Genomic DNA, 27,982 nt, shown 5'->3' on the forward strand with positions numbered 1-27,982 from the left:
AGGGAGAATGAACACAGAGAGGGTGAAGAGTGTGGGCTTACCCCCAAGTATGGATCAGCTAGAGTGGACAGGCTCCCAGCCCTAGTGGCTCACATAGTCATCAACCTTGATCCTAACCAACACCTTACCCTGAACCTCAGCTCGTCCATGCTTAAAGAGGATCACACCTGCATAGAAAGGGTTATTTTGTTTTTGAGACAGGGTCTCACTGTGTACTGCTTATGTAGATCAGGGTGGCCTCGAACTCCGATCCACCTGCCTCTGCCTCCAAAGTGCTGAGATTAATGGCGTCCATCACTATACCTGGCGTAAATAAGTTTTACAGACAAATGACAACCTTTGTAGAAGATTTACTAAGGCCCGGCCCTTAAAGAGTGAAATAGTTTCTGGGCCTGAACACCTGCTGTCTGCTGAGCCACAGCTGGACACTAGGTGGCCTCTAGCACTCCGATTGGTCTGGAAAGCCGGTTCATTTGTTCCCATTTCTGTGTGGACACGGATTGGCCTCCGACCGGGGAGTTAGAAGGGCGGATGGAGCCTGGGACAGCGCTCTGGGCTTCAGACTGTCCAGGGCTGCCTAAGGCCCTGCCGGAGGTCCCCACCCGCCGTGCTTCCCGCCTTAGACAACTCCCGGGTAGTCCCGCCCTCTCCCACCCCCACCCCTGCCATACACCGCCCCCATCCTGGCCCCGCCCCCAGGCGGAGCGGCGGCGCCGGGAGCGGTGAGAGCAGGCAGCGGGACCCTGGTGCGGAAGGCAGCGGCGGCCAGCGGGAACCCAAGAGGTACTGGCGGGATCAGGGAATGGGAGGCACCAGGTTAGAGCTGGATACCCAACAAAGTGACTTGGACGTGGACCCGTGTAGTGTGGGGAGGGACGGGACTGGTCGCTGCTTTCACTGCCGGCACCCCCAACCTCCTGCCCCAGTCAGCACGCTCAGAGTTCTGTCTCCTGCTGGCAGCTCCCACTCCCTCCTCTGCACGAGCTGATGAGTGGATTCATTGGCTCAGAACTTCTCTGAGCAGCACCTACAACTGCTTCTGCTGCTGAGATGTTTGGGGTTCCCCATCTTCTGGGGCACCCCTTCTCCCAGTATGACCTCTTTCCCAGCCTTTGCAATACTAGGTCTGGCCTAGGAGGAAACATCTGCAACAGAAATGGGGTCATGACCTCCAGATGTGCTGGGAAACATCCAGCGCCTCCTCCTGGGGCAGCCAGGCCTTCCGGATCTGTGGGGGCGGGGCGCCCCCTTTCCCCCTCAGTGACACAGGCTCCGAGGAATGTCCTGGCCTCAATGGACCTTGTGTGAAGATGTGGGATGGGGGGCAGAGCCCAAGTACACCCCTTAAGGCAGGGCCAGAACAAGAGGCAGCTCATGGGCTGGGCTGCACACATTCACAGAGCTCAGCGCATGTGGAGAAGGGCCTTCACAGACCCTCCCTGGTGTTTGCTCTCCCTCTACTCGCTACATTGTAGCCTGAGTCCAAGCCTGCATGTGCCCGTAGCTTGTCCATGGAACTGGGACCTGTATAGTCCACGTGCAAACACCTGGCTGCTCTTTAAGTTTCCTAGCAATCTTTTTTGTTTTGTTTTTTGAGACTGGGTTTCTCTGTGTAGCTTTGGAGCCTGTCCTGGAACTCGCTTTGTAGACCAGGCTGGCCTCGAACTCACAGAGTTCCGCCTCTGCCTCCCAAGTGCTGGGATTAAAGGCGTGCGCTACCACCGTCAGGCTTCCTAGCAGTCTTTGAAGAAAACAAGAAGTTCAGCATCAGGGCTCGTCTTAGGAGAAACCAAGTCAGGAAGAGCCTGAGGAAGAGGTCTTCTCATGTTTGGTTCTGGAGACCCAGCTGAGTGGTACCATGGAGTGGCTCCCCATCCCCTTCTGGCCTAGCCCCACTTGATGGCACTGGATGATGTACAAAACCTCACCAACAGATGCCTGCACCCGCACTGAGAGTTCTCATGCCCCTGCCCTGGCTGTTGACTCCACACCTAGTTCACCCAGAGGTGGACCTCCGTGTTCTCACACCTTTGCACCTGCCTCGTCTGGCTTCAACCACATTTCCGCACTTAGCAGGTCCCTGGGGCCTTGGGTGTCTCAGCCTTACATCCTGTGGGACCTTGAGCCTGAGACCTCCCCTTCTCTCACAAACCCGCCTCCCGCCTACACATACAAGGAGAGTGGGCAGGTACAGCGCTGCCAACCCCTAGAGCAGTAGTTCTCAACCTGAGGGCCGTGACCCCCTCCCGGGTCAAATGATCCTTTCACAGGGGCCGCATATCAGATATTTACGATTCACAACAGTAGCAAAATTACAGTTATGAAGTAGCAATGAAAATGATGTTATGGTTGGGGTCAGCACACCATGAAGACTGGGCTAGAGATTCTCAGACCAGGTTCAAATTCTACTTTGAACGAGGAACTAATTCAGGCAAGCTCATCGTAACCAGGCCGCATTTTGAACCTTCTGTCCCACTGGGTTCAGACCTCCCTGTCCACGTGAGGCCAGGTAGACAGACGTCCCTGGGGTTCTGCCAGCGTTAGGCCTTCTCTGGCTCCCAGGCATGGGCATAGTAACCCACGAGAGGTTAGTGCTAGTCCTGTCTTTAGACCTGGGTGTCTTGGGTCCCGTGACTGAGCTGTTGTGACCGGAGCACCTTCCTCAGGATATAGGGGCCAAGCGGAGGGCTGGGCTGAGTTGGGCCCACTTCCTGTCTTCCCCTGCTGTCATGCAGCTGCCCCAGGAGCCCCTGTGTCCTTGAGGTATTGAGGCTACGGGAACCAGGGCATTGAGACCAGGTCTTGGGTGCTCAGCTCCTCGGGGACCCTGGAGGAAGTGGGAGGTCCCAGGGAGGAAGGTCTCTGGGGACAGGACGTCCTCCCTTTGTCAAGCGGGCAAGACCCAGACACCAGTGGCCACATTGACTTCCGTCCCAGTGGAAATTGTCTGTCCAGAATTTGGTGGCTTTGACTGTGGAACTAGGCCCAAGGTGTACAGGTGGGAACTGGGAGGCCCTGGTGCCCCCCCTGCTGCCCAGGCATTGGGACCCTCAGAGGCAAAGCTCAGCCCCTAGCCTTGTCCAGCGCTAAGCCTGGGAGGGGGCTGGAAACCTCAGCCCCAGGCAGACAAGGAAGTGGCCAGGAAAGCGGAAGCAGCTTTGATGGTACCGGAGGGGGCCGGAAGCCAACTGGGGTTGTGGAAGACTGGGCTGGGGGCCTGAGTTCCTGTTTTCTCCCCAGGCCCATCGGAGCAGCTCCCTCATCCTTCAGGGCAGGAACCACTCACTGAAACCTCAGCCTTCTGGCTGGGCACCAAGGACCCGTGCCCACCAATGCGACCCGGCCCTCAGAGAGTCAGGCCCACAGAGCATGCCCATGTGGGCCGGCGGAGTGGGGAGCCCTCGGCGGGGCATGGCCCCTGCACCCACAGATGACCTCTTTGCCCGGAAACTGCGCCAACCCTCCCGACCTCCACTGACACCACATACCTTTGAGCCAAGGCCAGCTCGGGGCCCACTCCTGCGCAGTGGTAGTGATGCTGGCGAAGTCCGGCCCCCTACCCCAGCCAGCCCCCGTGCCCGTGCCCACAGCCACGAGGATGCCAGCCGTCCTGCTGCAACCCCCACACGGCTCTTCACTGACCCTCTAGCACTTTTGGGGTTGCCGGCTGAGGAGCCAGAACCCACCTTCCCGCCAGTGCTGGAACCCCGGTGGTTTGCCCACTATGATGTGCAGAGCTTGCTCTTTGACTGGGCTCCACGACCTCGGGGGACAGGAAGCCATACAGAGGCCAGCTCTGGGACCCTGGCCTTAGCTGAGGACCAGACTGCCACCTCCGATCTACTGCTTGGGGCACCTGGCTTTGTGAGCGAGCTTGGCGGTGAGGGTGAGCTAGGGCTGGGTGGACCGGTGTCTCCACCTGTGCCCCCTGCTCTGCCTAATGCGGCTGTGTCGGTCCTGGAGGAGCCACAGACCCGAACCACGGCGTACAGCCTGGAGCACGCAGATCTGGGGGCAGGCTACTACCGGAAGTACTTCTATGGCAAAGGTAAGGAGCAGGCGAGCCTGGGAGAGGCAGGAGAGGGTCTGGGGGTAGAGGTCTCTGGGGTCTCCAGTGCACACAGGAGGAGGCTCATGGGCTGCCCTTTCTCTGTAAAGTCCCTGGCTGGACCAAGGAGCAGGAGCTGAACTGAGTTCTGATGGCTTTAAGGCCAAGCTCTGGTGTCACACCTGAAGTCAGGGAGTCCCCCTTCCATCTAGTTCATCCTCGTAACCCTCCAGGCCAGTGAACGATTTCCTATCTCCATACCTGTTTGACGAAACCTTGTTCTCACCATTATCGGGAAAAGAAGCTTCAGTGCCCTGAAAGCGAGAAGTTGTTGAGATTTGATGGAGCCAGGGGCAGCATTTAAACCTGGGAGCACTTGGGCGACAGTTCCCAGGGGCTGGGACAAGGGTGCTGTGGGTGGAACTGCAAAAGGGGACGGGAGTAAGCTTCTCTCAGGTTCAGCACTTGGCGAGAGGGAGCCCAGGGTGGTACTTCTGTGGTGGGCGTGGTCGAGAAGGGATAGGGCGGTCTGTGGGCTTGACGGATCACCCCCCTGCCCACCCCCACCCCAGAACACCAGAACTTCTTTGGGCTGGATGAGGCGCTGGGTCCGGTGGCAGTGAGCCTGCGACGGGAGGAGAGAGAGGGCAGCGGAGGGGGCACCCTACACACCTACCGGGTCATCGTGCGGACCACGCAGGTGGGCTGGGGTCACAGGCTCAGAAGGTGGGCTCCCTCCTCCGCAGCCTGTACAGAAACTGAATGTCTCTACAACCTGTCCCCAGCTCCGGACCCTCCGTGGCACCATCTCGGAGGACGCATTGCCTCCTGGTCCCCCAAGGGGCCTATCCCCGAAGAAGCTTCTGGAACATGTGGCTCCACGGCTGAGCCCGACCTGCCTGCGCCTAGGTTCAGCTTCTCCCAAGGTGCCCCGCACGCTGCTTACTCTAGATGAGCAAGTGGTGAGTTCCTAGGAGGTAGGAGGGCTCAGCTTCCGAGGGAGACCAGTCTGAACTCAGCCTGATTGCTCCCAGCTCCCTAACCCTGACCTGGGCACTGACCTCAGGAGAGGTGATCCACCTCTAGCATTTCAGAGAGAAGGGTTAGAGGTCATCTGAGCTTCACTTGACCAAGGAGGCCTTATAAAGCAGCCATAGCTTGTTAGGAATGCAGGATCTGGGGCTGCAGCCCTGGGCTCCTAACTCAGGCTCCACACTTTTTTTTTTTAAAAAGAAGACCTAGGTTCTCAGTACTAGAATACCCTGTCTGACTGACCCTGCCGCTCCGCAGTTCCCTCATCATCCCTGACAGGCCCTGCTTGGTCTCCTCCCCATATGGGAGGCTCACACCTTCCCAGAACTTCCTGTTCCACTTCAGGACACCCAAGCTGGTTGGAAGTCCTCTACCCTGTGCTGAAAGCTGTCCAGAGGCCCTGACTATCCTGTTGTTTCTAAGGTCATTGAACAAACACATCTCATATCTTCACTGTGTCAGGCTCTAGACCAGATGCTGAAACAAGTCCAGATGAGGTGCTGTCCCTGAGTATGGGCAAGAGCTCCTGCTGAAAGACGGAGCAGCAGGGTTCCTAGAGGGCACACAAACGGTGCTGAAAGCAACCAGGCCAGCGGGAGCCTGTGTTGTCTGGGCAGAAGGATCTAGAATGCTGGTTTAGAGGTCTGATGCATGCACGTGATGTTTCGTGTGTTTCGTGTGGGTGGAGGGCTTGTGGAACCAGCATGGGGGAGGCTTTTTTTTTTTTTCTTCTTATAGATATTGGGAGCCACAGAGGGATTCAGAACAGATCTGAGAGGCACAGTGGCTCTCCAGCTGCAACATAGACCTAGGCTGGAGGGAAAACAGGCCCAAAGCTGAAGTTGTTCAGGTTAGACGTGGTCATGGTGATAAGGAGGTGACTGACGGTCTAGAGTGGCCAGCCCTTTGTGGCTGACTGAAAGGTGGGGAAAGTTGAGATCCCCAGAGTCTTAGTCCCTGGGAGTTGTGGTTTTTTGTGGGCCCAGGGACTCTTGAGGAGGGATAGAAGGCAGAGAGCAGAGGAGTCGTAGTTGAGAGGTCAAGATATTGGAAAGGGCCAGGCCTGGTGGTGCACGCCTTTAGTCCCAGCACTCGGGAGGCAGAGGCAGGAGGATCTCTGTGAGTTCCAGGACACTGAGGGCTGTGTAGAGAGACTCCGTCTCAAGATGAAAAAGATATTGAAGGGCACCTGGCAGCTGGTGAACCAGACCTGGAGTTGGGGAAAGGGTCAGGGCTGGACACTGCCATGGAGGGAGGAGGGAAACGTGGAGAGGACAGAGGTGGAGAACTTCAAGCAAGAAGAGGTTCTTGTCCCCGCAACACCAGGGCCAACAGTGCCAATGGTGCTGTGGGCTCTGGGTCTGGTGGCTTCTGTTGTTTGCTCCCTCCACCTCCCCTAGGGGACAGAAGCCTGGACCTCAGGCATGCTAGGCAGGCCCTCAACCACAGAGGTCAGCTCTGAAGGAGGGAGGTGAGCACTGGGCAGTGGGAGGTGAGATTACATCAATGGGGTCCTATGTCATAGCGCTGTACGACAGGAAGACACTGGGAGAAGAAAGTGTGTAGAAAAGCCAGCTGTGGTTCCAGCATTTAGGAGGCACACAGGAGGATCAGGAGTTCAAGGCCAGTCTTAGCTATATAGTGAGTTCAAGTACAGCCTAGGTTATGTACAAAACTATCAAAAAGACAAGGGAAAAAAAGTGGGCATAGGAAGGGGACAGAGATGGCTCAAAACCTCAAAGGTAAGGCTATGTTGGAGTTGAGGGAGAGCACATTAGAGCCTTGAGTTGAGGAGGAGAGTGTGGACATTTGTTGGGAGTGAAGGCATTGTCTGTAGGGTCCTTTCTGTGAGGCATCTCTTCTGTCACTGAAAAAGTAAATCCTCCACCCCCTGCCCCCTGAGCACAAGAAGAGGGGCAGGTTTGATAGGCAAAGCCGCGCAAATGGCTCAGAGTTCCTACCAAGGCAGCCCAGCCCCCAGGCCAGTGTTACTGTTCTCCCTCAGGCAGTGGTGGGGCTGGCAGAGTACTGAAGCATTTGTCTTCTGCTGTCCGTGACTCCCTCAGCTGAGCTTCCAACGCAAGGTGGGCATCCTGTACTGCCGGGCCGGCCAGGGCTCTGAAGAAGAGATGTACAACAACCAGGAGACGGGAGCGGCCTTCATGCAGTTCCTCACCTTGCTGGGTGACGTGGTGCGGCTCAAAGGCTTTGAAAGTTACCGGGCGCAGCTGGATACCAAAAGTGAGGCGCTGGGGGGGGGGGGTCATTCCCGGGCAGAACTCTGTCAGCATTCTTTAGTGTTGGCGGGGAACTGGGGCTGAGGGTGGGAAGAATTGAGCTGCAGAGCCCAGCTATGCAGCAGGGGTGAGGGGCTGGCTATGCAGCAGGGGTGAGGGGCTGGGAACCCTGCTGATGTCCTCCAAGACCATTTGTCACTTCTGGGGTTTGTTCTATTTCAGCATCCCTGTCCTGATCCCCCTTCACCCTGGTGTGGGGTTGTAGCCCATGGGGGAGGGGAGGGAATTCACCAAGGATGAGGCCCTTGGACTTCACTGCCTGGGCATAAGCCGGTGGCTTGAGAGGGTTGTCTATAAAAGTGGCTGGGGCATAGAGAGAAATAAGTTCAGGCAAGGACGACTCACCCCGTTAAAGTCACCCACGCTCCCCATGTTCTCTTTGTGTCCCCAATTGTCTGGATACAGCGGATTCCACCGGCACACACTCACTCTACACCACCTACCAAGACCATGAGATCATGTTCCACGTGTCCACGATGCTGCCTTACACGCCTAATAACCAGCAACAGGTGTGAGAGGGGTTGGGACAGGCCAAAAACTTTTCGGAAGCCATGGAGGGTGCTACTTGATTGGCAATATCAGAACTTTGGCATGAGCTCTGCCGATCCCCAACAACCCTGCCCTCTGGCTGTACCACCTTCCCAAATACCTTCCTCAGGCCTTTACCAGAGGCAGGTGAGGAACTGCTGGTGCCCAGGCTTGGCCATGCCTAAATGAGGAGAGATTTGGGGGTCACAGAGCCCATCTCACATTCCCTATCTTTATACCTCAGCTCCTGAGGAAGCGTCATATCGGCAATGATATTGTGACCATCGTGTTCCAGGAACCGGGTAGCAAACCCTTCTGTCCCACAACTATCCGCTCGCACTTCCAGCACGTGTTCTTAGTGGTGCGCGCGCATGCTCCCTGCACCCCACACACTTCCTACAGGTGGGTGCTAGGGTGGTCTCAGGTCTCCCATGGGCACCAATTCTTGGACCATTCCCTGCCCCCTCCGGCCTCTCGATCCATCCCTTATTACAGCCATCCTCCACACAGGGTGGCAGTGAGCCGCACCCAGGACACTCCTGCCTTCGGGCCAGCGCTGCCACATGGCGGAGGCCCCTTCGCAGCCAATGCTGATTTCCGGGCCTTTCTGTTGGCCAAGGCACTCAATGGTGAGCAAGCGGCCGGCCACGCACGCCAGTTCCACGCCATGGCCACACGCACACGCCAACAGTACCTGCAAGACCTGGCTACCAATGAAGTGACCACTACATCGCTGGACTCGGCGTCGCGGTTCGGCCTGCCTTCTCTGGGCGGCAGGCGGCGGGCCACCCCTCGGGGCCCAGGCGCTGAGCTGCAGGCGGCGGGCGCTCTGATGTGGGGCGTGCGCGCGGCTCCAGGGGCGCGGGTCGCGGCGGGAGCTGAGACGGGCGGTCCGGAGGGCGCCGAGGTGCCTTGCTTGTTGGGCATCTCGGCAGAGACGCTGGTGCTGGTGGCCCCGCGCGACGGCCGTGTCGTCTTTAACTGTGCCTGTCGCGACGTGTTGGCCTGGACCTTCTCGGAGCACCAGCTTGATCTGTACCACGGGCGCGGGGAGGCGATCACGCTGCGGCTCGATGGGGCCCCGGGGCAAGCGGTGGGCGAAGTTGTGGCACGTCTGCAGGTGAGCTCTAGAGGGGAAACTAAGGCCGTGGGGTGTATAAACTCCAAGAGTGGGCATGAGCCTCCCGAGGTCTGGTGCGTGTTGGGGGCACTGGAAACCCCGTTAGGCTAGTCCGAGGCGGGAGGGGTAGGTAGGGGCTTGTACAGGAGACTTCTAATCGCAGAGCCTGGGATGCTCAGCTGTCTGGTGGACCGCAAAGGCTCCACAGGCGTGCTGTGTTAAGTACAACGAGTCAGGGGTGGGGCCAGGGGCTGGCTCTGGGGCGCCACGCCCCCAGGGGCGCTCTCACCGGGTCCCTTCCCTCAGCTGGTGAGCCGTGGCTGTGAGACCAGAGAACTGGCCCTGCCCAGAGACGGCCAAGGGCGCCTGGGCTTCGAGGTGGATGCAGAGGGCTTTATCACACACGTGGAGCGCTTCACGTTCGCGGAGACCACGGGGCTTCGGCCCGGAGCACGCCTGCTGCGAGTGTGTGGCCAGACGCTGCCCAAGCTGGGGCCCGAGGCTGCTGCCCAGATGCTGCGCTCCGCGCCCAAGGTCTGCGTCACCGTCCTGCCCCCAGACGAGAGCGGCCGGCCGCGAAGGTCAGTTAACCCGGGATGTGGGGAGGGGGGAGGACTCGGCAGCTGGTCCGTTCTGTGCCTCCCGTGTCGGCATCGCCAGCATGCTCAAGATTCCACGACTCTTGGTCTCTCTGAAGCGTGCTTTACTCATCTAGAGTGAAACTGATTAAGCCCGTGCTTTCCCTGCTCTAACGGTCAAAAAGCAGCTTCTGTCATTTGAAGACATTAGCTCCCTCACCCCATGTACACACTAATTGATCATTTACTATTCTGAACCCAGTATAGGCAAACTTTCCCCATAAAGCCCCAAATAGTGAATATTTTTAGGATTTTGGAGCTACTTGCTCTCTGCCACAGTTACTCGACTCTTTTGTAGGAAAATGAATGTGTGGCTGAGCATCCACTAAAACCATACAGACTGAAATTTCAGGATTTCTTATAGACACTCTTTATCTTGTAAAGATAAAGGTTACTGCTGGTAAACCCAGTGTAAGGTCAAAAAATTCCAAGTGGGAATACATTAAGTCCGGATGGTAATATGTTTTTGTTGTTGTTGTTTTGGTTTGGTTTTGGCTTGTTTGAGACAGGGTTTCTCTGTGTAACAGTCCTGGCTATCCTGGAACTCACTTTGTAGACCAGGCTAGCCTCAAACTTACAGAGAGATTTGCCTGCCTCTGCCTCCAAGTGCTGGGATTAAAGGCACACCCCCCCCCAATCAGACTAATTTTTTTTTCTTTCTTTTCTTTTCCTTTTTTCTTTTTCTTTTTCTTTTCTTTTTTTTTTTTTTTTTTGGCTTTTCTGAGACAGGGTTTCTCTGTGTAGCTTTGGTGCCTGTCCTGGATCTTGCTCTGTAGACCAGGCTGGCCTCGAACTCACAGAGATCCGCCTGGCTCTGCCTCCCGAGTGCTGGGATTAAAGGTGTGCACCACCACCGCCCAGCTTCAGACTAATGTTTACATGTCACAAAATATTATATTAATGTCTTTCAATTACTTAAACATCTAAAAAAACTAAGGCTGGAGAGATGGCTCAGTCATTAAGAGCACTTGCTGCTCTTGCAGAGGACCTGAGTTGGATTCCCAGCGCCACAAGCCCTCTTCTGATTTCCATAGGCACCTGCATTCACATGTGCCTGCCCCCTCCATACACACACACACACACACACACACACACACACACACACATACACACATACATACATACATACACACATAAATACAAGTTTTAAGACATCTAAAAACTATTCTTAACTGATGAGAGTTTCAAAAACTGGTATGTGTGCTAATAAAAAGAAAGGAAAGAGAAGAGAAAAGCATGGACTGGATTTGGCTCCAGGCACTGCTGTTGGAGACGGCTTGGGCAGGTGTGTGTGTGTGTGTGTGTGTGTGTGTGTGTGTGTGTGTGTGTGTTCATATCCCAAAGAGGATGTATGGACACACCACAGTGCACTGTGGATACTAATCAGTTTACATTACGTTGTTTGAACTCTCACAGCCTACAGTAAAGTCAGTACTGTTAGTACATTTGACAGAAAAATTGATAGGGTAACTGTTTAGGGTACATGGAGCAGAGCAGTGATGTTAGCCTAGATCTGGGAAGTGCTCTGTCACAGACAAACGTTGGTAGGGATGCATGGAGCACTCCTCCTTTTGGAAGCCTCTGGCAGTCGCTGGGGTGGTGGGTTTGATGATATGGAGGTGCTGGAGGGGGCTCCCTGATGATGCCCCCACCCTCATCTTCCAGGAGCTTCTCCGAGCTGTACACGCTGTCACTGAAGGAACCCAGCCGCCGTGGGGTCCCAGAGCCAGTACAGGAGGAGGCCATAAAGGTGGTCCTGTTGCCCCCCACAAAGCAGCTGCTGCATTTCTGCCTGCAAGACAGCAGTGGCCCCCCTCCAGGGCCTGGGGATCTGACCGAAGAGAGAACGGAGTTCCTACACAGCCACAACTCCCTGTCGCCCCGCAGGTACACCCTCTGGGCTTCCCCGTCTCTGGCCAGCCTTTTAGCGCCTGGAGGCACAGCTCAAGGAACGGCTCTCAGTTCTGAGCCACCTCTCCCCTCCTTAGCTCCCTGTCAGATGAGGCTCCAGTCCTGCCCAACACCACCCCAGACCTCCTCCTTGTCACCACCGCCAACCCATCAGCACCTGGTACTGGCAGAGAGACACCCCCCTCCCAGGTAAGCAGAAACAAGGCTCTGGAGATTAATTGCAGCAGTGACATTGGGTGTTACAGCCTTGCCATTCACTTTTGCCCCCAGGACCAGTCAGGCAGCCCCAGTAGCCATGAGGACCCCAGTGACTCAGCACCTGAACTGAGGGCCTCCATCCTGCCCAGAACCTTGTCTCTGCGGAATTCCATCAGTAAAAGTGAGTCTGGAGTCAGGGAACAGGCCAGGAGAAGGTAGCCGGTTCTAGGCTCCCCTCTAAACCTTTCTCCTTTAACTGGCAGTTATGTCGGAAGCTGGCAGCGAGACCCTGGAGGATGAGTGGCAGTCCATCTCAGAGATTGCCTCCACTTGCAACACAATTCTTGAGTCACTGTCCCGTGAGGGTGAGGCCACTAGGGCACAAGGGAGAAGGGCTGGAGTGGGGTTCTTTATCCCTCTCAGACCTGCCCACACAGTCTCTCTCTCCCACAGGACAGCCCATCCCAGAGAGCGGAGACCCCAAAGGAGCACCAAAGTGTGATTCTGAGTAAGGCTTCTACCCTCACGTAGCCCCCTCGTGTGTGTGTGTGTGTGTGTGTGTGTGTGTGTGTGTGTGTGTGTGTCCTTCCCGCCTGTCCACTGGAGTTGAATGATATCTAGGCTCTGCTTCCACAAATGTCTTAAGTCTCAGAAGGCAGAGTTGGGTTTATTCTCAGTCAGGAGTGTCTGGGAGGTAGCCTGTGGTGCTGGCTACATGGTGAACTCTGACCACATGTCCTCAGGCCGGAACCCAGGAGCCTGTCAGAAAAGGTCTCACACCTGGAATCCATGCTCAAGAAGCTCCAGGAGGACCTGCAGAGGGTGAGGAGGGGCCTGGGGTCGACCTGAAGCATGAGGCTGCCCCAGGAAAGGGTTCTGACTACTGTTCCTCACCCTAGGAGAAGGCAGACAGGGCAGCCCTGGAGGAGGAGGTTCGGAGCCTTCGGCACAACAACCAGAGGCTGCTGGCGGAGTCCGAGAGTGCTGCCACCCGCCTGCTCCTGGCCTCCAGACAGCTGGGCTCACCCACCGCTGACCTGGCCTGAAGCTCACCTCCTGCTCTAGTCCGATTCCGGACCTGTTTGGAACTGCCTGGCCCTTCAGGGCACCTGGGCCACACTAGTGAACTTCCTCAGGACTTCCTCCCTGCGCTCAGGCGCGTCTTAGCACTGCCCCCACTCCCAGCCATTTCGGTGGCTGAAGTGCCCCTACCTGTCCCTGTTTGTAAATATTCTGTAAAGAAGAGGAGACATCAGAGTTGAAAAACAAAACAAAACCTATTTGTGTTTGTTTGAGATACACGGGTAGGGGGGTTGTCTCCAAGGCCACGTCAAGCTCCCAGGACCAGTAAGAAGGACAGGTCCCAGGAACATTGACTGAGGGCTGCTCTGACCTGGTACCAAGCAGAGGGTGGGAGCTGGGGAGGGTAGGCCACCCCTTCTCCTCTTCGTTTATTGGGTTCTCTTGGGAAGTGGGTGGCCATATTCCACATCTGCCTGATTTAGAGCAGGAATGGGAATAGAGCAGGCCTGCAGGGTAGGGCAAGGAAGGGATGGTGTCTGGCCATGCCTGTGGAGTCCCATCGCCCCAGACAGGCCCCGATGTCTTCAGTGGCTGAGCTAAAGAGCATCATTGACTCTGCCACCTGATCACCTCTTGCAGGCCCCAGTTCCAGAGGTGGTAGCTCCTCTCTGTATTGCAGAGGACAGTGGCCCTCAACCCACTTCTCTCTCCCTGGCATGACACCCACCGACCCTCGCCAGGCTGGGCCTTTCCCCTTACCGGCATCATCTGTTCAGACTTGGTCTTTGTCTTAACGCCCTGCTTCAGCTGAGGGCCAGACATGGCACCTGCCTCATCAGCCCCTACCCAGGGGGTACTCTGTTGAAACCCAGGCCCTAAATTGACTTACTCACAGTGGTAGATTAAGCTAGAATAAGTAGCAAAGTGGAGGACAGGAGCAGAAGGAAGGCTTCTTGGAGGAGGTAGTGTGAGGACTGCATTTGGAAAATTGAGTTCACCAGATGTCAGGTATTCCAGTAGGACCAGACTAGGGCCCACTGGGCTGAAATTAGGGGACATGAAGGAACCCAGGGTCAAAGAGACTGGATCTAGGTCAGAAAGGGTCATGAGAAGGTGCACTAGGGATCTGGAATCAGCAGTTCCTGCATGTAGTCTAACCTTTCCTGGTTGGTGACCAATTTTCTCATTACTGTGATTAAAATATGGGACAAAAACCACTTAAGGAAGAGGGTTTGTTTAGGCTCTAGTGTGAGGGGATTCAGTCCATGGTGGTGGAGAAGTCGTGAATGGGAGTAGATACATACATTGTATCTAGTTAGGAAGCAGAGAGAAAGGAAAGCCAGCTAGCTGAGCTACTTCCTCCTTGCCTTCTTATTCCCTGGGACTCCACTCCTTGGAATGGTACCACTCATAATCTCCCATTGGTTAAACTCACTGGGATTCCGGCTCAAACATGACAGACATGTCTTCTAGATGGTCTGAAATCCTGTCAAATTGACAACGAAGCCTAACTGTCCCAGGGACTGTAGTGAGCAGCCTCGTGGGGCAGTGTGGAAGAAGGGAAAAGCCCTGGCCACTCTGGGGTTGTGTCTGCAGAGCTCTGGGATGTGACCTTGTGGTTGATGTTTAAAGGGAGAGTAGTAAGGAAGGTCTGGGTGTGAGCTATTTGGCTGCAGGGAGGCTAGTGAAGAGAAGGCTGTAGCAGCTGTCCTGGAGGCAAGAGACGCTGACAACCGGGAGGAGTGGGCGGATTTCCCTGGACCTCGTTAAAGGCTGGGTGCACACTGGTAAGGCAGAAGGGGTGATATCTACAATGGTGGCCAAGTTTCTGGCTGGAGCCCCTAGTGGGTGGGAGGGTGATGGTTGAGACAGAGGAAGAAAGAGGTGGACACCCTAGGGTGACTGCGGTCACTTGGAGCAGGGCAAGTTTGAGTAAAACTGTCCAGTGGCTAGCGCCCAGGGAGACAGAATCCTGGGTTAGAAACAAAGACTTCGGACGGATGAGCCATTAGTATGATGAGGTCATTCAGGGAGTGTGGGAAGGACTAAAACAGGGCTTCCGGGGGTCACCGGAGGCTACTGCAGGACACTGGGAAAGCCAAGAGCAAGGAACTGCCTAAAATGAGGCTGAGAACCTATACTAAGCAGGATGCCCTTGGATTTCAAGCCTTCTCACTCGCGGGGTGCCGCCCCAAGTGCGGTGGCTAATACCAGTGCCATCTCTCGGCTTCTCCAGGGCAAGTTCTGGGGTCTGATCCCAAGCCAGCGGCTCTGGCCCAGCTGGAGTTGTGTTTAGCCAGGTCCTTGGGTAGTACACCCTTGCTTCAGGCCCGCCCCTGGGCCCGCCCCCTAAGCTTGTGCACCCAGCGTTTCTGTAGGAGACCGCAGACCAGCTGCCCAACACTTGCTGCTCCTCCGCAGGGAGGAGTCTTCACAAGGGCCCGTTGTTCCCAGGGGTCTAACTTTTGCAGCTCGCCCGTCACATACTTAAAGCCTCTCAGCACAGGGGTTTCCCCACAAGCACGCCGCCACACCACCGGGCGCTAAGTTCTTGCAGAGCGCGTGCGCGTCCGAAAAGCCTGGCCCTCTGGCCCGTACCATTAGCTGCTAGGCCTGCGCGCAAAACAAAACCGGAAGTGTATCCAGCTTTAGCACAGGAGCCATCGCCTGGCCTTTGTTTAGGTTTCTGGGGCTGTAGGTTTTAAAGATCCTCTCGGAACATAGTATCAAAAGTACTGGGGCAGGCTTGAGATTTTTGTTAGTTTTGCTTTTGTGAAACAAGGTCTCCCTGTGTAGCCATCAGGGGCCTTGAACAGATCTCCCTGCCTTTGCCTCTGGGGAGCTATGATCAAAGGCATGCACCACCAAGCCCAGTTTTTTGGGGAGCGGTGTGGTGGATTGAACAAGCTGTTCTGAGACAGTGTTGCACATAACTCAGGTTGGTGTCAAACTCAAAGTCCTCGAGATGACCTTGAACTGATCACCAGGGATGCAAAGTAGCTGTTTCGTTTCAGCCTAAGCTCCTGCCTCAGCCTCCCAACTGCTATGCAGGGTTCTTCATCATTCCCGGGGTAATCTCAGCATCATCTCCTTGCCAGGCTGTGTATCTCTGCTAACACAACACCTGGAACAAGTGGGATCTCCAGCACCGGAAGGGACTTCACCCCACAACTCCTGGGCCCTATTGGGCCTTTTGCGGTGGTGGTGGGAGCCCTGCCCTAGTAGCTGGTACATCTACCAGATGGGAACCAAGACTTTCGGGGGCATCCGCAGGTCCCAGGCCTCTAGACGACAGTACAAAGTCACTCAATTATTTCATCATTGTCAAACCTAAAATGATCAGCAGTGTTCAGTGTTTGCTGAAAGACTGCGACTCTCTTGCCAGCATGGTAACACATTTATTAGTTCAGAGTTAGAAAGAGCAAGAGTCCAATAGCTTTCTCAAAGACCGTCTTGTGGCTGAGCTTCTAGCCTGCCCTCCTGACTCCACACAATTTGCCCTGCTATTAAGGCACTTGAGAAAATCGGGAGCAGGGATGTCTCAGACCAAACTCCCTCAGGATCCTGAAGGTGGCCAGCACTATCCCACCTGTTCCCCTCAGCCACAGCTCAGCATGGAAAGAGCCGGCGGGGCAGGAGTGCCACAGGAGGGAATCAGGCCCTCATGTGCTGGTGTCAGGCAGCGCCACACAGGGGCTGCTCTTAGGAGCATTGCTTTGCATCAAGGTGTACAGGAATCCATGTTGAGGAAGACACTTGATAATAAGGCTTTATGGCCTTTAGGCCACAACTCCAGCAAGCCCCCCTCTCTAGGAGAGTGCTAGAACTGGAGGATGGAAGAGAGATTCCAGAGGCATGGGAGAAGAGTCAGTCCTCCCAGCTCCATCCAGAGAAGTTAATGCTTCTGCTTAAGCACCTCCAAAAAGAGAGTGAGATACTGCCAATAAAAGAATAAAATGTGCCACCCCCAGAAGATATCACCCAAAGAAGTCAGGGGCAGTTGGAGCATGCTCCCCAGAATCAGTAAGTGCTTCGGGAAGGCTCCAATACCCTGAAACCTGGTGCTCTGAGCAGGGCCGGCTGGCGTCAGCCCCTTAGGAGCTGATCTGACTCAGAAGAGCTGAGAAGTCCATGTCCGCAATGGAGGAGAAGTCTTCATCCCCTGAGAGGCCATTGGGAAGCCCCGAGGTCCCCAGGGATGTGGGAGCTGGGTCAGGGGGCCTCTGGGACCCTGTCACTAGCCGAGTTATAGCTTCGGGGTACTCCATCAGCATGGGCTCAGCTGTGGGGTGAGACATGGACACGCCCTGGTTCAGGAGCTGCTGAAACTCTGAGTTGTCGACAGATGCCAGGTCTGAGAACACACCCGGGTCTGTGCTGCCGCCAAGCAAGGCCCCCAAGTCTTCATCAGCATCAAACTGCAGGTGTAGCAGAGCTTCGGACAGTGTGCCTTCCCCGGCCGGGGTGCTCTTTGGAAGAGGTGGGGCCAGGCTTTGGGGAGGACCTGGGGCTAGAACTGAGACAGGGGTTGGGGGCTGTGCCAGAGCTGGTACCATGGCAGAGGAGGGGACCAAGGTTTGGGCCAGGACTGGGGCAGAGGATGGGGCCAAGGACAAGGCCTGGTTTGAGATCTGCCCAGATGGTAGCACCATGGGGGAAAACTCCTCAAAGCTGATGGTGCTCAGGGGTGCTGGAAAGGTATAGGACTGGGGGGCTGGAGGAAAAGACAGAGAGGGAAGGGTCAGAAAAAGTACTAGAGACATACCTACCTACCCATCCTCCACAATCAGCCCCTCACTAGAATGCTTAGACTCAGTCCCCTTCTAGGGGATCAAAAGCTGACCTGTAGGGTCCACTTCCAAGGGCCACACTGAGGTGTTCCCTGACTACAGGAGTTCACAAAGCTCTCACCCCTGATGTTTAAAGTTCTCCTCACACAACAACTACAAAACCAACCGAGAGGATGAGCCCTGGAACCTGGGTTGGTGATGAACATGTGCCACTTTCTGAGCCACACACCAGAACTCAGGACCTGTTGTTTCGTTTTACTACACTGTGTGTGAATGTTTTGCCTGCTCTTATGTATGTGCACTGCATGAATGTGGTGCCCTTGCAGACCTGAAGAGGGCAGTGGATCCCCTGGAACTGGAGTTGCAGACAGTTGTGAGCGACCATGTGGGTGCTGAGAAAAGAACCCAAGACCTCTGCAAGAGCAGCCAGTGCTCTTAAGCACTGAACCATCTCTCCAGCCCCATAACTTCTATCTTTGGAGGTGATTTCTTCTTTCTAAATTCAATCAAGAGTCAAGGGCAGAGACTATCCATTTCCAATGTCTGTATCTCAAGGTATCCAACTCAGGGTTTATTTAGCCCCTTGGTACTGGGTATTGAATCTAGGGCCTCATGCATGCCAGGCAAGCACTCTACCACTGAGCTATATCCTAGTCCTGCTTTTACTTTTTAATTTGAAACAAGGTTCTTCAAGATGGCCTTGAACTAAACCCTGTAGTCCAGGATGGCCTTGGACCCATGACCCTCCTGCCATACCCTCCTGAGTAGCTGGGACTGCAGGCTGTTAGCACAAGGCCTGGACCTAGCTCAGACTTTAACTGGATTATGGCTGCAGACTTCCATGGACACTAACACCCTTAGGAAATTGCTGGTTACCGTGCCACACTTTCAAAGCCTCAAGTTTATCAATCTGTGTGGAGCCCAAAAATCCACACCTGCACTGCTCCCTGGATGATCCTGACAGAACCGCAGGCCTCATCCCTGAAAAGCATGGGTCCTAGAGAGGGTAGGCTTCAGAACTCTGCAGGTGAGACCAATGTCTGCTCAGTTCCCCTCCAGAAGACACTGCAACTTCAGTCTGAACAAACGTGACCCTCATTCAAGTAGGACAGGGGTTCCTTACCTGGCTTGGGGACAGTTGCGCTTCGAGAAGGCACAGCAATACGCCGTGGTGGAGGCCGGGGTTCAGTGGGTCCTGCAGGACAAAAGCTAGGTCAGCTTTAAGACTCCAGGTGTCTCTCACCTCTCACCGACTCTAGAGCTTGGCCCATCAGCTCACTCCCCTCAGGCTCCTCATCTCACCACTGAAAGGACTTTTCTTCATGATGCTCTTGAAGGTCTCATAGGTCCTTTTGCGTTTTTCTTCAATCCGGTGGCGGTCATCTGGGAAAACAATATGGATGGTAGGGTTTACACTCCTTAGCTGGGCTCCAGTTCTCCCTGGGGCCCTTTCAGGAGGGCAGTAGGGTCATATTTTCCTAAGACCTATTCTCCCAACAGTAAAGAAGGGATATGTGACTTTCTGAGAAGGGTCTGAATGGATCTCCCCGCTCCCCTTTGGGTTTTTGGAGACAGACTCTCATTATATAGCCCTGGCTGTTTTGGAACTCACGATGTAGACTAGGCTGACTTCAAACACTGACATTCACCTGCCTTTGCTTCCAGAGTGCTGTGATTAAAGGCCTGCATCACCACAACCAGCTTTGTTGGTTGAATCTTGGCCCCTGGGTGATGCTAAGTAAGGGACCCCTGCTCCAGGGGACAAGAGGCTGCCGCTCATCTATCACCTGTGCTGCTCACCTAAGCATCCACCTAGGCCTAGAGGGAAAGAGTGTACTGAGCATCGCATGTCAGCCCAAGACTTCCACAGACTCATCTCAGGTAAAGGCTCCAGCCTTCAGCTTGAAGCTTTCAGAACTGCCTAGAGTGCCTCAGTTTCTTTCCTCCAGAGGGAACTTCATCACTTCATGTCACACAATGAGTTCTTTTTCCTGTGTCTCCCTCCCACTGTCTGTCCTGGCACCCAAACTGGAAACTGTGGAATTATCCTGACCATTATCTACCAATACTACCTCAACACAACTGCCAAGCACATCACTCTGCTGGCTTTCCTCCTAGCCACTGGAGATGGGTAAACACAAGAGGCTTAATCCTCAAAAACATGACCTTAAAGAGTGCCAGGATGCCCATTCTAACCTTTGGGCTAGTGAGCTGGCTCAGCAGATAAAGGCGAGTTTAGTCTCTGGGACACCGTGGAGGAAGGAGAAAACTGAAAACTGACTCCTGCAAGTTGTTCTCTGACCTCCACACATGCGAATAAATAAAAGATAAAAATAAATAAATAAATAAAATTTAAAAAAAGTGCTGCCAGGTGTGGTAGCACATATATTCAGAGGTTGGCAGATCTCTGCAAATTCAAGGCTAGCCTTGTCTACATAGCAAGTTCCAAGGAAGAGAGGACTGTATAGCAAGATTCTGCTTCAAAACAAAACAAAACAAAAAGCCAGGAGCACCAAGGACGCTCACACCCATGAACAAGATAAGGAGCAGCCCCGGAAGTGAGGTTGGGAGGTCTGACAAGAGGTGCCCAGGAAGACAAGTGGTGTGAGATGGTCAGGAACGCTCAGGCCAAGCATTCCACGCAGAGGCCATGGCAACACACACATCCTGAGGTGAAGCTGCTCCTGTCTGTCACAGGCAAAAAGGCCACGGTGCCGAAGGGTGACCTAGGAGGACAGCGACAGACGTGGGCTTCACCTTTGCCATACCCTCTACAAGGCACACACTCCATCTTCTTTTCCTGAACCACTGCACTGTCTTCCAAAATGGCCTCCCAGCCTCAGTGTCCCCCCCCCCCCCCAAGACAGGGTTTCTCTGTGTATCCCTGGCCGCCGTAGAACTCGCTCTGTATACCAAAGAGATCCGCCTGTCTCTGCCTCCCAAGTGCTGGGATTAAAGGCGTATACCACCACTGCCCCTCAGTCCCAGATTTTTAAAAACTAATTTATGGAGGCTGGAGAGATTGCTCAGTGGTTAGGAGCACTGGCTGCTCTTCCAGAGGTCCTGAGTTCAATTCCCAGCAACCACACGGTGGCTCACAACCATCTATAATGAGATCTGGTGCCCTCTTCTGGAGTGCAGGAATACATGCAAATAGAGCACTCATATACATAAAATACACAAATAAATAAACCTTTTAAAACAATTAGCTGGGTGGTGGTGGCGCACGCCTTTAATCCTCAGCACTGGGGAGGCAGAGGCAGGCAGATCTCTGAGTTCAAGGTCAGCCTGGTCTACAGAGCAAGCTCCAGGACAGCCAGGGCTACACAGAGAACCCCTGTCTCAAACAAACAAACAAAACCACTAATTTATTATGTTTAGTGTGTGTGTGTGTGTGTACCACAGCAAGAGTGAGGTCAGAGGACAACTTGAGAGTCAATTATCTCCTTTTATCATGTGGATCAAACTCAGGTCATCAGGCTTAGTGGCACGTGTCTTTAGTCAGAGTCATATTGCCAGCTTTCTTCTTCTTTTTAAGACAAGATCTCATGCAGCTTTGGCTGGCCTCAAACTTACTATGTAGTCAAGATGACCTTGAATTCTGATCCTCCTGCTTCCACCTCCCCAGTGCGGGGATTACAAGTGTGTAGCACCATGCCTGGTTTAAGTGATACATAGGATTGAATTCAAGACGACCCTCTATCAACTGAGCTGTGGCCCTGCTCCAAGTCTCTCCATCTCTAACACTCTGCTCAGAGAAGCCAGACTAAGCCTCCAGCTCAGCTCATGTCAAGTCTCTTCCCTGGGGCTTTCAGAATGAAACCCCAGATGCAGCTAAGCCTAACAAGACCACCCTTTGTCTGGGCTTGCTCACTGCCTGAAGACAGCTCCCGCCACAGATGTCTCTGAATAGGCTGTGTGCTCCCCAACATCCCTGTCCTTCCAGGACTAGGCCACTGACCTGAAGAATACACTTCAGGTCCTTCTCCCAGGTAAATGCCACCTCCTCCATCCTCAGCTCCCTGCACCTGCACTTTCTTAGCATTCAAACACATCCCCATTTGGTGTGTCATTTACATATCTGCCTGTCTACTGACTGAGCTTGTGAAGGGCAGGGAATTTGTCTCATTATAAAACAAAACAGCGGGCTGGAGAGATGGCTCAGAGGTTAAGAGCACTGACTGCTCTTCCAGAGGTCCTGAGTTCAACTCCCAGCAACCACATGGTGGCTCACAACCATCTGTAATGAGATCTGGTGCCCTCTTCTGGTCATACATGCTGTATACAAAATAAATAAATAAATCTTTAAAAATAAATAAATAAATAAAAAATAAAACAAAACAGCAGAGCCTGGTGTGATCCCAGCACTCAGGAGGCAGAGGCAGGGGGATCTCTGTGAGTTGGAGGCCGGCCTAGTCTACAGAATGAGTTCCAGGACAGCTAGAGCAACACAGAGAAATCCTGTCTTGAAAAAAACAAAAACACAGCCCCCGCCCCATTTAGTTATTTACTTTCTGTGTGTGGTTTTGCTAGCATGTATGTCTGTGCACCACGTGCATGCCTGGTGCCCTCGAAGCCCTGACACTGGAATTATAGTGGTTGTGGGCTGCCATTTATGTGCTGGGAATTGAACCCGGGTCCCCTGGAAGAGCAGCCAGTGCTCTCAACCACTGAGCCGTCTGCAGCCCTGTCCCGTTTGCTTTTTCATGTAGCGCACAAGGCATGGGCCCTGACTGTGCTCTAAGCCTCGAGCAAAACGAAGCTGGGTTACATGGTAGTGGCAAGGGACACAGGTGGCTCGAAGTCCACAAGCCAAGTGACCTTGGTCCAGAAGCACCACTGCCTCTACTGCTAGGGAGTTCAGTTAACTCTCTCCCTCAGAAGGTGACGAGAGGTTAAAGTCAAGTCATTTAAGGAGCTGCTCACAGCAAGGGCAGATACAGTACACAGAGCTGAGTAAGTTGGGTGCCACAATTAAATAAGGGAAGAAATGGATTCTGACTATAATTCTATGTTGCTTAACAGTGGGGACAATCTTAAGACATGCTGTTTGGCAAATCTGTCATTGTATGAACATCTATTTTACTATTACATTTACTTATGTGTGTGTGGTGCTTGCACGTGTTCATGTAGATGTATGCATGTGTGTGCAGATGTGTACATGAGTGTGTCAAGGCTCAATACTGACTGTCTGCCTCTACTACTCTCTACCTTATTTTTTTGTTTTTTCCCCGAGACAGGGTTTCTCTGTGTAGCTTTCTGCCTGTTTGTATGTGTGTACACCACATGCTGCCTAGTGCCTGCAGAGTTCAGAAGAGTGGCAGATCCCCTGGAACGAGACATGATCTGAGCCACCATGTGGGTCCTGGGAATGAAGCCTGGGTTCTCTGGAAGAACAGCAAATGCTCTTAACCACTGAGCCATCTCTCCAGCACCACCCACCTGATTTATTTAGTTATTTAGTCATTTTATTTATTTATTTATTTGAGACAAGATCTCACCATATAGCCCTGGCTGGCCTGGAACTTGTTATGTAGACCGGCTTAGCCACAAACTCACAGAGATCTGCCTGTCTTTGCCTCCCAAGTGCTGGGATTAAAGGAATTCACTGCCATGTCCAGCCCACTTTTTCTTTTGAGCCAGGACCTCTCACTGAATCTGGATCACCTTGATTCAGCAAGGCTGCCTGGCCAAGTAGTTCTAGAGGTCTGTCTGTCTCCATACCATCCACAGGCTCATTATACATGCTTGCTGGAGCACCCAGCTAGTTATATGAACATCTTAAAGCATCCTTACACAGACTAAGACACTTACGTCATTAGACAATGTAGTCCTCCCCACACCCACAAGACAGGGTTTCTCTGTAGAGCTCTGGCTGTCCTAGAACTAGCTCTATAGACCAGGTTGGCCTCGAACTCAGAGATCCATCTGCCTCTGCCTCCCAAGAGCTGGGATTAAAGGCATGCACCACTGCCCATGTAGTCTTATGTGACCACCATGGTATGTGTGGTCTTTGACAGAAATAGTATGTGCAATGAATATAGTATGTATAAATCCTAAGTGCTGGTTCTAGACATCCAGCCTGGTCTTTCTCCCAGCTGTGGTACAGAAGCCTTGGTACTGCCCTCCCTAGCTTCACACCTGTGTCTGGCAGGTACTGGAACTCCATGGGCTCACTGAGCTCCCGATCAGAGGGCCGCCGAAGCTGCATGGAGACACGCACAGGAGCCTGCAGGCTGGGGTCAGCATATGGAGGCGTTCGGAACACAATGGCCACTTGCCGGTGCACATCAGCTTGAGAAAAGGAACCTCGTGCCTCCCAGCCTGGTCCGGTGAAATATACCTCGATGTCTTCTGCAGGAGATAGCAGCAGTATGGGTCAGTATGTCTGAACCCCAATAGACCTCGGTCCCCAACTCCTGATACATTTTCCCTGAGACATCACCCTGTTTCCCCTGAAGCCACTGAGAGTCCTGGCACTCGTCACCCTACTCAGCCTCACCCCTCCCCTCTTGGTGCACAGAGCCCAGTGTGTACCTTTCTGCACCTTGTCACACAGCAAGAAGATCTCATCCCCACCAAGGCAGCTCCCAGAGTTTCGGTTTACTCGGCAGATCTTGAGCTCAGCAGTGTTGGGGGCGCCTGAGAGTGTGACAAGAAAAGAAACCCTGGGCCATCAGGGTTCTCCAGCATACCTCACAGGAGAGGTAACAGCCATGCCCAGCAAGCTCTATGCAGTTTGCTGACCAGTCTGCAGACCATTCTACCTGCTCTTCACCTCAACCAATTCAAAAACTATGTCCCTGCTGTGGGGGGCACGGCTTTAGAAAAAGGGACACAGCAACACAGAGAGCAAGCTGCGGTCCTTCAGAGACCGGACAGCCCAGAGGAAACAGTCTGACCACACCTTGTCTCCCTCCAGCCAACCAAGCATATTTCCAGCTTTGCTTCATCCCTCCTCACTCCCAGTTTGTACTGGTTTCCGGTCCTTGGGGCTCCAGAGCCCCTCTGTTTTCATTTACCCTGCTGCCTGTTAAAGACTGCAATCCATCAGCCCAGGTCATCTGACAGCTTCCTGTGAGCTGCTACTGTTGAAGCATCACTGTCTAGCATTATCTGGTTCCTGGGAGTTTGCTTCCTAAAGTCCTGAGCACAGTTCCTGGCACACTAGCATCTCAACACAAGATACGGAAAACAGCCACTCCCCATCAGGCTCCTGGGCATCCTGGAAGCTTCCAGTGGAGGGCAGCTCTGGGTCTTCTCTGCCCTGTCCCCTGCCAGCATAACTGGAGGACTAAAGGGAGGCCAGACCCCCTCTCACAAGCCACACCCACCCACCCCAGCCTCCTTTCTCTTCCCAGGCCCTCCCTTTCCCCTCACTGTAGATGGCCACTCACGGTTATCAAAAATCGGATGGGAGAGGACAGGGGTCAGGCGGAGGGGCCTGCCTGATGGGTCCCGCACCGTCACCTGGAAGCAGAGGCGCACTGCATTCAGGTCATAGTCCCCACGCTGCTCCTCTATGGGAACTGTCGGAAAAACAGAGTCAGGGCGGGCAGGGCGGTTCCGAGTGAAGAGGAGGCCCGTAAAACACAAGGCTTAGAGAGGAAGACAAAGTGTAGACCCATCACTGGCTCCACTGACACATGGAAGACAGGACCCCTCTCCAGGCCTGACTCTCAGTGGTAAAATGTGAGCGTGTACCACACTGGCACCGAGATTCCACTTCACTGTCTGCCTGGCCATGGAGGGAGATGAGTGCCAGAGGCCCTGGGGAGGTGATGGGGATGCGGGTACCCCAGGTAGGCCTATGTCTCTGCTTTGCTCCTACCTTGAAAGGGGTTGTTGTTGGTCTGGATGCGCTGGCTGATGGCTTGCTCCAGGTCTCGCTTCTTCACACACTGGATCCCCAGGTTCTGGAAGCTATGGTGTCTCAGGCATCAGTTTGCTGCCTTCGGCAAAGCCCCTTCCTCCTTTCCCCCTCCCCAGGTCCCGGGTCTAGGTTTTGCACGCTCTATCAGCTTCCCACTGTGCTGCGATGAAACCCACTCCTTTGGCAGGCCTCTGTGGGACCCGGGCCGCCAAGTCTCCAGGCCAGTGTCCCACCCCCAGCCACAGGGGCCTCTTTTCCCACTCCTAAGCACACTACACTTATTCCCTCCTCAAGGTCCCTGCATTTCTTTCTTGTGCATGGAATGTTCTTTTCGCCTCGTCTCCTTTTTCTCACCACTTAAGTGTTAGCAGAAAGGCCTTCTGTAACCTTCCAACCCAAGTCATGAGACCAACAGCAGGACATGGTGGTCCATGCCTGTTATCCTTGGAGTTGAGAGGAAGAGGCAGGTGAAATCTAGTGAGTTCAAGGCCAGCCTGGGCTATATGAGACTGTCTCCAAGTAATGAGGCCATCCTCCTCCTTCCAATTTATTCCTGTGTTTTCTTTTCATCATAGAAATTATTATTCTCTAGTGGTATCTTGTCTATCTGTTTGTACAATTATTTATCACCTGGTTTTGCCAGCTGGTATTTAAGCTCCAGGAGAGTCCGTTATGGATATCTTTCTCATACAGGAGACACTAAGGGACTGGCCTGTCTAGCCTCAAGGGTCTGTGGCTCTAAGGTGATAAGGTGATCCTTATCTCATGGAGTTCCTGTCTGTCAAAGAATTTAAGACAAAGGAGACCTGTTTGCAGAGCCAGGAACAGAGAGAGCAAGGACTCAGAACTCTGCCTGTGTCTAGAAAGGGGTAACACTGTAACAGCTGCCTGGCCCTCTGCCTGCCCCTACCCTGCCTCCCATCCCCTGACCTCACCCCACCCCTGGCCTGTAAAGAACTCACCTATGGATGCAGCGGTCTGGGCAGAGCTCAGCCTCATAGAAGCCATCCCGGCAGTCTTTCCCCACAAGTTCGTGCGGATGCGGCCGGTGAGGTGGGTCCTTGGTGACCAGGGAGATGCGGACTGTCCCCGGCCCCGTGTAACCATTGATCTGTCCAAAGTACAGAGTACTCTAGGGGCCAGCAATCCCAAACCTGGCTCCTAGACACAGGGCACGGTGGCAGGGAGGCAAGTCTGCCGGGGGGCTCCACGGTGCCTTCCACCACATCGGTCCCCAGCTCCCGCCCCTGGGGGCTGGTGCCTACCTTGATGGTGGGGTGCGTCTTGGTGGTATCTGTGCTCCTCTCACCGGGGATGCTGCCTGCCGAGCGACCCTCGCACTTGTAACGGAACCGCATGCCCCGCTGCTTGGGCTGCTCGATGATCTCCACATAGGGCCCAGAAGCCTGGGCTGGCTCTGTGGGTGACAAAGTCGGCCATCAGGTGCTGCCCCCATGACCCCTACTCCAGGCCAGCCCCTGTCCACTGAGGAAGGATGGCCCACTTACCTGAGGGGAAGATGAGGGGAAATAGATCTGAAAAGGAAAGGCACGTTGTCAGTCAACTCCATTGCCCATCCTCACCAGGGAAGGCGTGACAGAGCCAAGCTCCCTCCCAAGGAAACTGAGCCAAGCCCCCACAACCTGCCTCGATAGGGGCCCGGTAAAGAAGACAGCAGCATCTCTCTACTAGAGGAAAGGGGGCAGCGGGGAAACTGAGTCAATGCCTATTTTACGTTCATAAGGGACACTGAGGAAGGACTCTACCCCTCTCTCTTCTTCAGGGGACACTGAGTCAGATACTTTCTCCCTTACAAGGAAAGGAAGCCAGAGCTAATCGCATCGACACGGTGTGTGTGTGTGGGGGGGGGGTAGGGGGCGCCGAGGAAACTGAGTCAAAATTCACCCGCACTCTCCCACCCAGGAAGGACACCGAGTCAAGCGGCCCTCCACTGCGAGGGGTAACTGAATCAGACCCCTCGCAGCCCGCCCCGCCCCGCGCCACCATCCGGCCTGCGGCTCCCTGCGCAGCACCCCGCGGCGCAGAAAGGGGCGGAAGGCGGCGCGGGGTGGAGGGGGGGGGCTCCCGGCGCGGGCCCCGGGGCTCGAGGACAGCCAGCCCGCGGGGCCGGAGGGCCGCCTCACCTTCCATGGCCGGGGTCCCGGGGGCGGGGCCGGGGTCGCAGCTCAGCCCGCCGCGGCGCGCTAAAGCGAAGCCATTCGCCAGAGGCGGAAATGCGCGGCGCGCGCCCGCCCGCCGTCGCGTCACTGCCCGGAATCCGGCCGCGCCTGCGCGCTGCGCGGCCGCCGCCGCCGCCGCCGCCGCCGCGCGTGGGGGGCCCGCGAGCAGGTGTGCCGCTGGCGCCCGGGCACGGGAGGTGTGCGGCGCTCAGGCGGGGACACCGGGGCGCGGAGGGAGGGCGCCGAGGCTCTTCGTCCCGAGGCCCGCCGGGCTGCAGGCCGCTCCCCGGGGCTGCGCAGCGCAGCTCGCTCGGGGTCCCGGCCCCGCCTGGAGGGCGGGCCCG

General features: G+C 54.7%; 2 protein-coding genes across 3 annotated transcripts; one reads left to right on the forward strand and one right to left on the reverse strand.

The window, feature by feature from the left end:
- The first annotated feature begins 58 nt into the window (after positions 1–58).
- On the forward strand, positions 59–13,052 carry Sipa1 (signal-induced proliferation-associated 1). Its single transcript, XM_052714739.1, has 16 exons — positions 59–783; positions 3,241–4,048; positions 4,621–4,748; positions 4,834–5,010; positions 7,147–7,321; positions 7,783–7,886; positions 8,150–8,307; positions 8,416–9,025; positions 9,332–9,606; positions 11,329–11,550; positions 11,652–11,763; positions 11,845–11,953; positions 12,036–12,137; positions 12,226–12,280; positions 12,516–12,594; positions 12,672–13,052. Exons 2-16 carry the CDS (start codon positions 3,370–3,372, stop codon positions 12,816–12,818), a joined length of 3,132 nt encoding a protein of 1,043 aa, XP_052570699.1. The 5' UTR covers positions 59–783; positions 3,241–3,369; the 3' UTR covers positions 12,819–13,052.
- A 3,121-nt stretch (positions 13,053–16,173) lies between these two features.
- Rela (RELA proto-oncogene, NF-kB subunit) lies at positions 16,174–27,752 on the reverse strand. Of its 2 annotated transcripts, XM_052712301.1 has the most exons (11): positions 27,603–27,752; positions 26,967–26,993; positions 26,724–26,875; positions 26,421–26,569; positions 25,417–25,508; positions 24,983–25,114; positions 24,123–24,227; positions 23,727–23,939; positions 18,888–18,968; positions 18,709–18,780; positions 16,174–17,509 (listed from the first exon to the last, which is right to left on the reverse strand). In XM_052712301.1, exons 1-11 carry the CDS (start codon positions 27,607–27,609, stop codon positions 16,890–16,892), a joined length of 1,650 nt encoding a protein of 549 aa, XP_052568261.1. In that variant the 5' UTR covers positions 27,610–27,752; the 3' UTR covers positions 16,174–16,889. The 2 variants fall into 2 exon arrangements, with proteins under 2 accessions (XP_052568261.1, XP_052568262.1); XM_052712302.1 differs by lacking the exons at positions 25,417–25,508; positions 26,967–26,993; positions 27,603–27,752 and having other exon boundaries at positions 26,724–26,851.
- Positions 27,753–27,982: the final 230 nt, after the last annotated feature.

The sequence above is a fragment of the Peromyscus californicus genome, unplaced genomic scaffold (genome assembly GCF_007827085.1).
Source record: "Peromyscus californicus insignis strain IS unplaced genomic scaffold, ASM782708v3 Scaffold_4__1_contigs__length_199733344, whole genome shotgun sequence".
Lineage (NCBI taxonomy): Eukaryota > Metazoa > Chordata > Mammalia > Rodentia > Cricetidae > Peromyscus > Peromyscus californicus.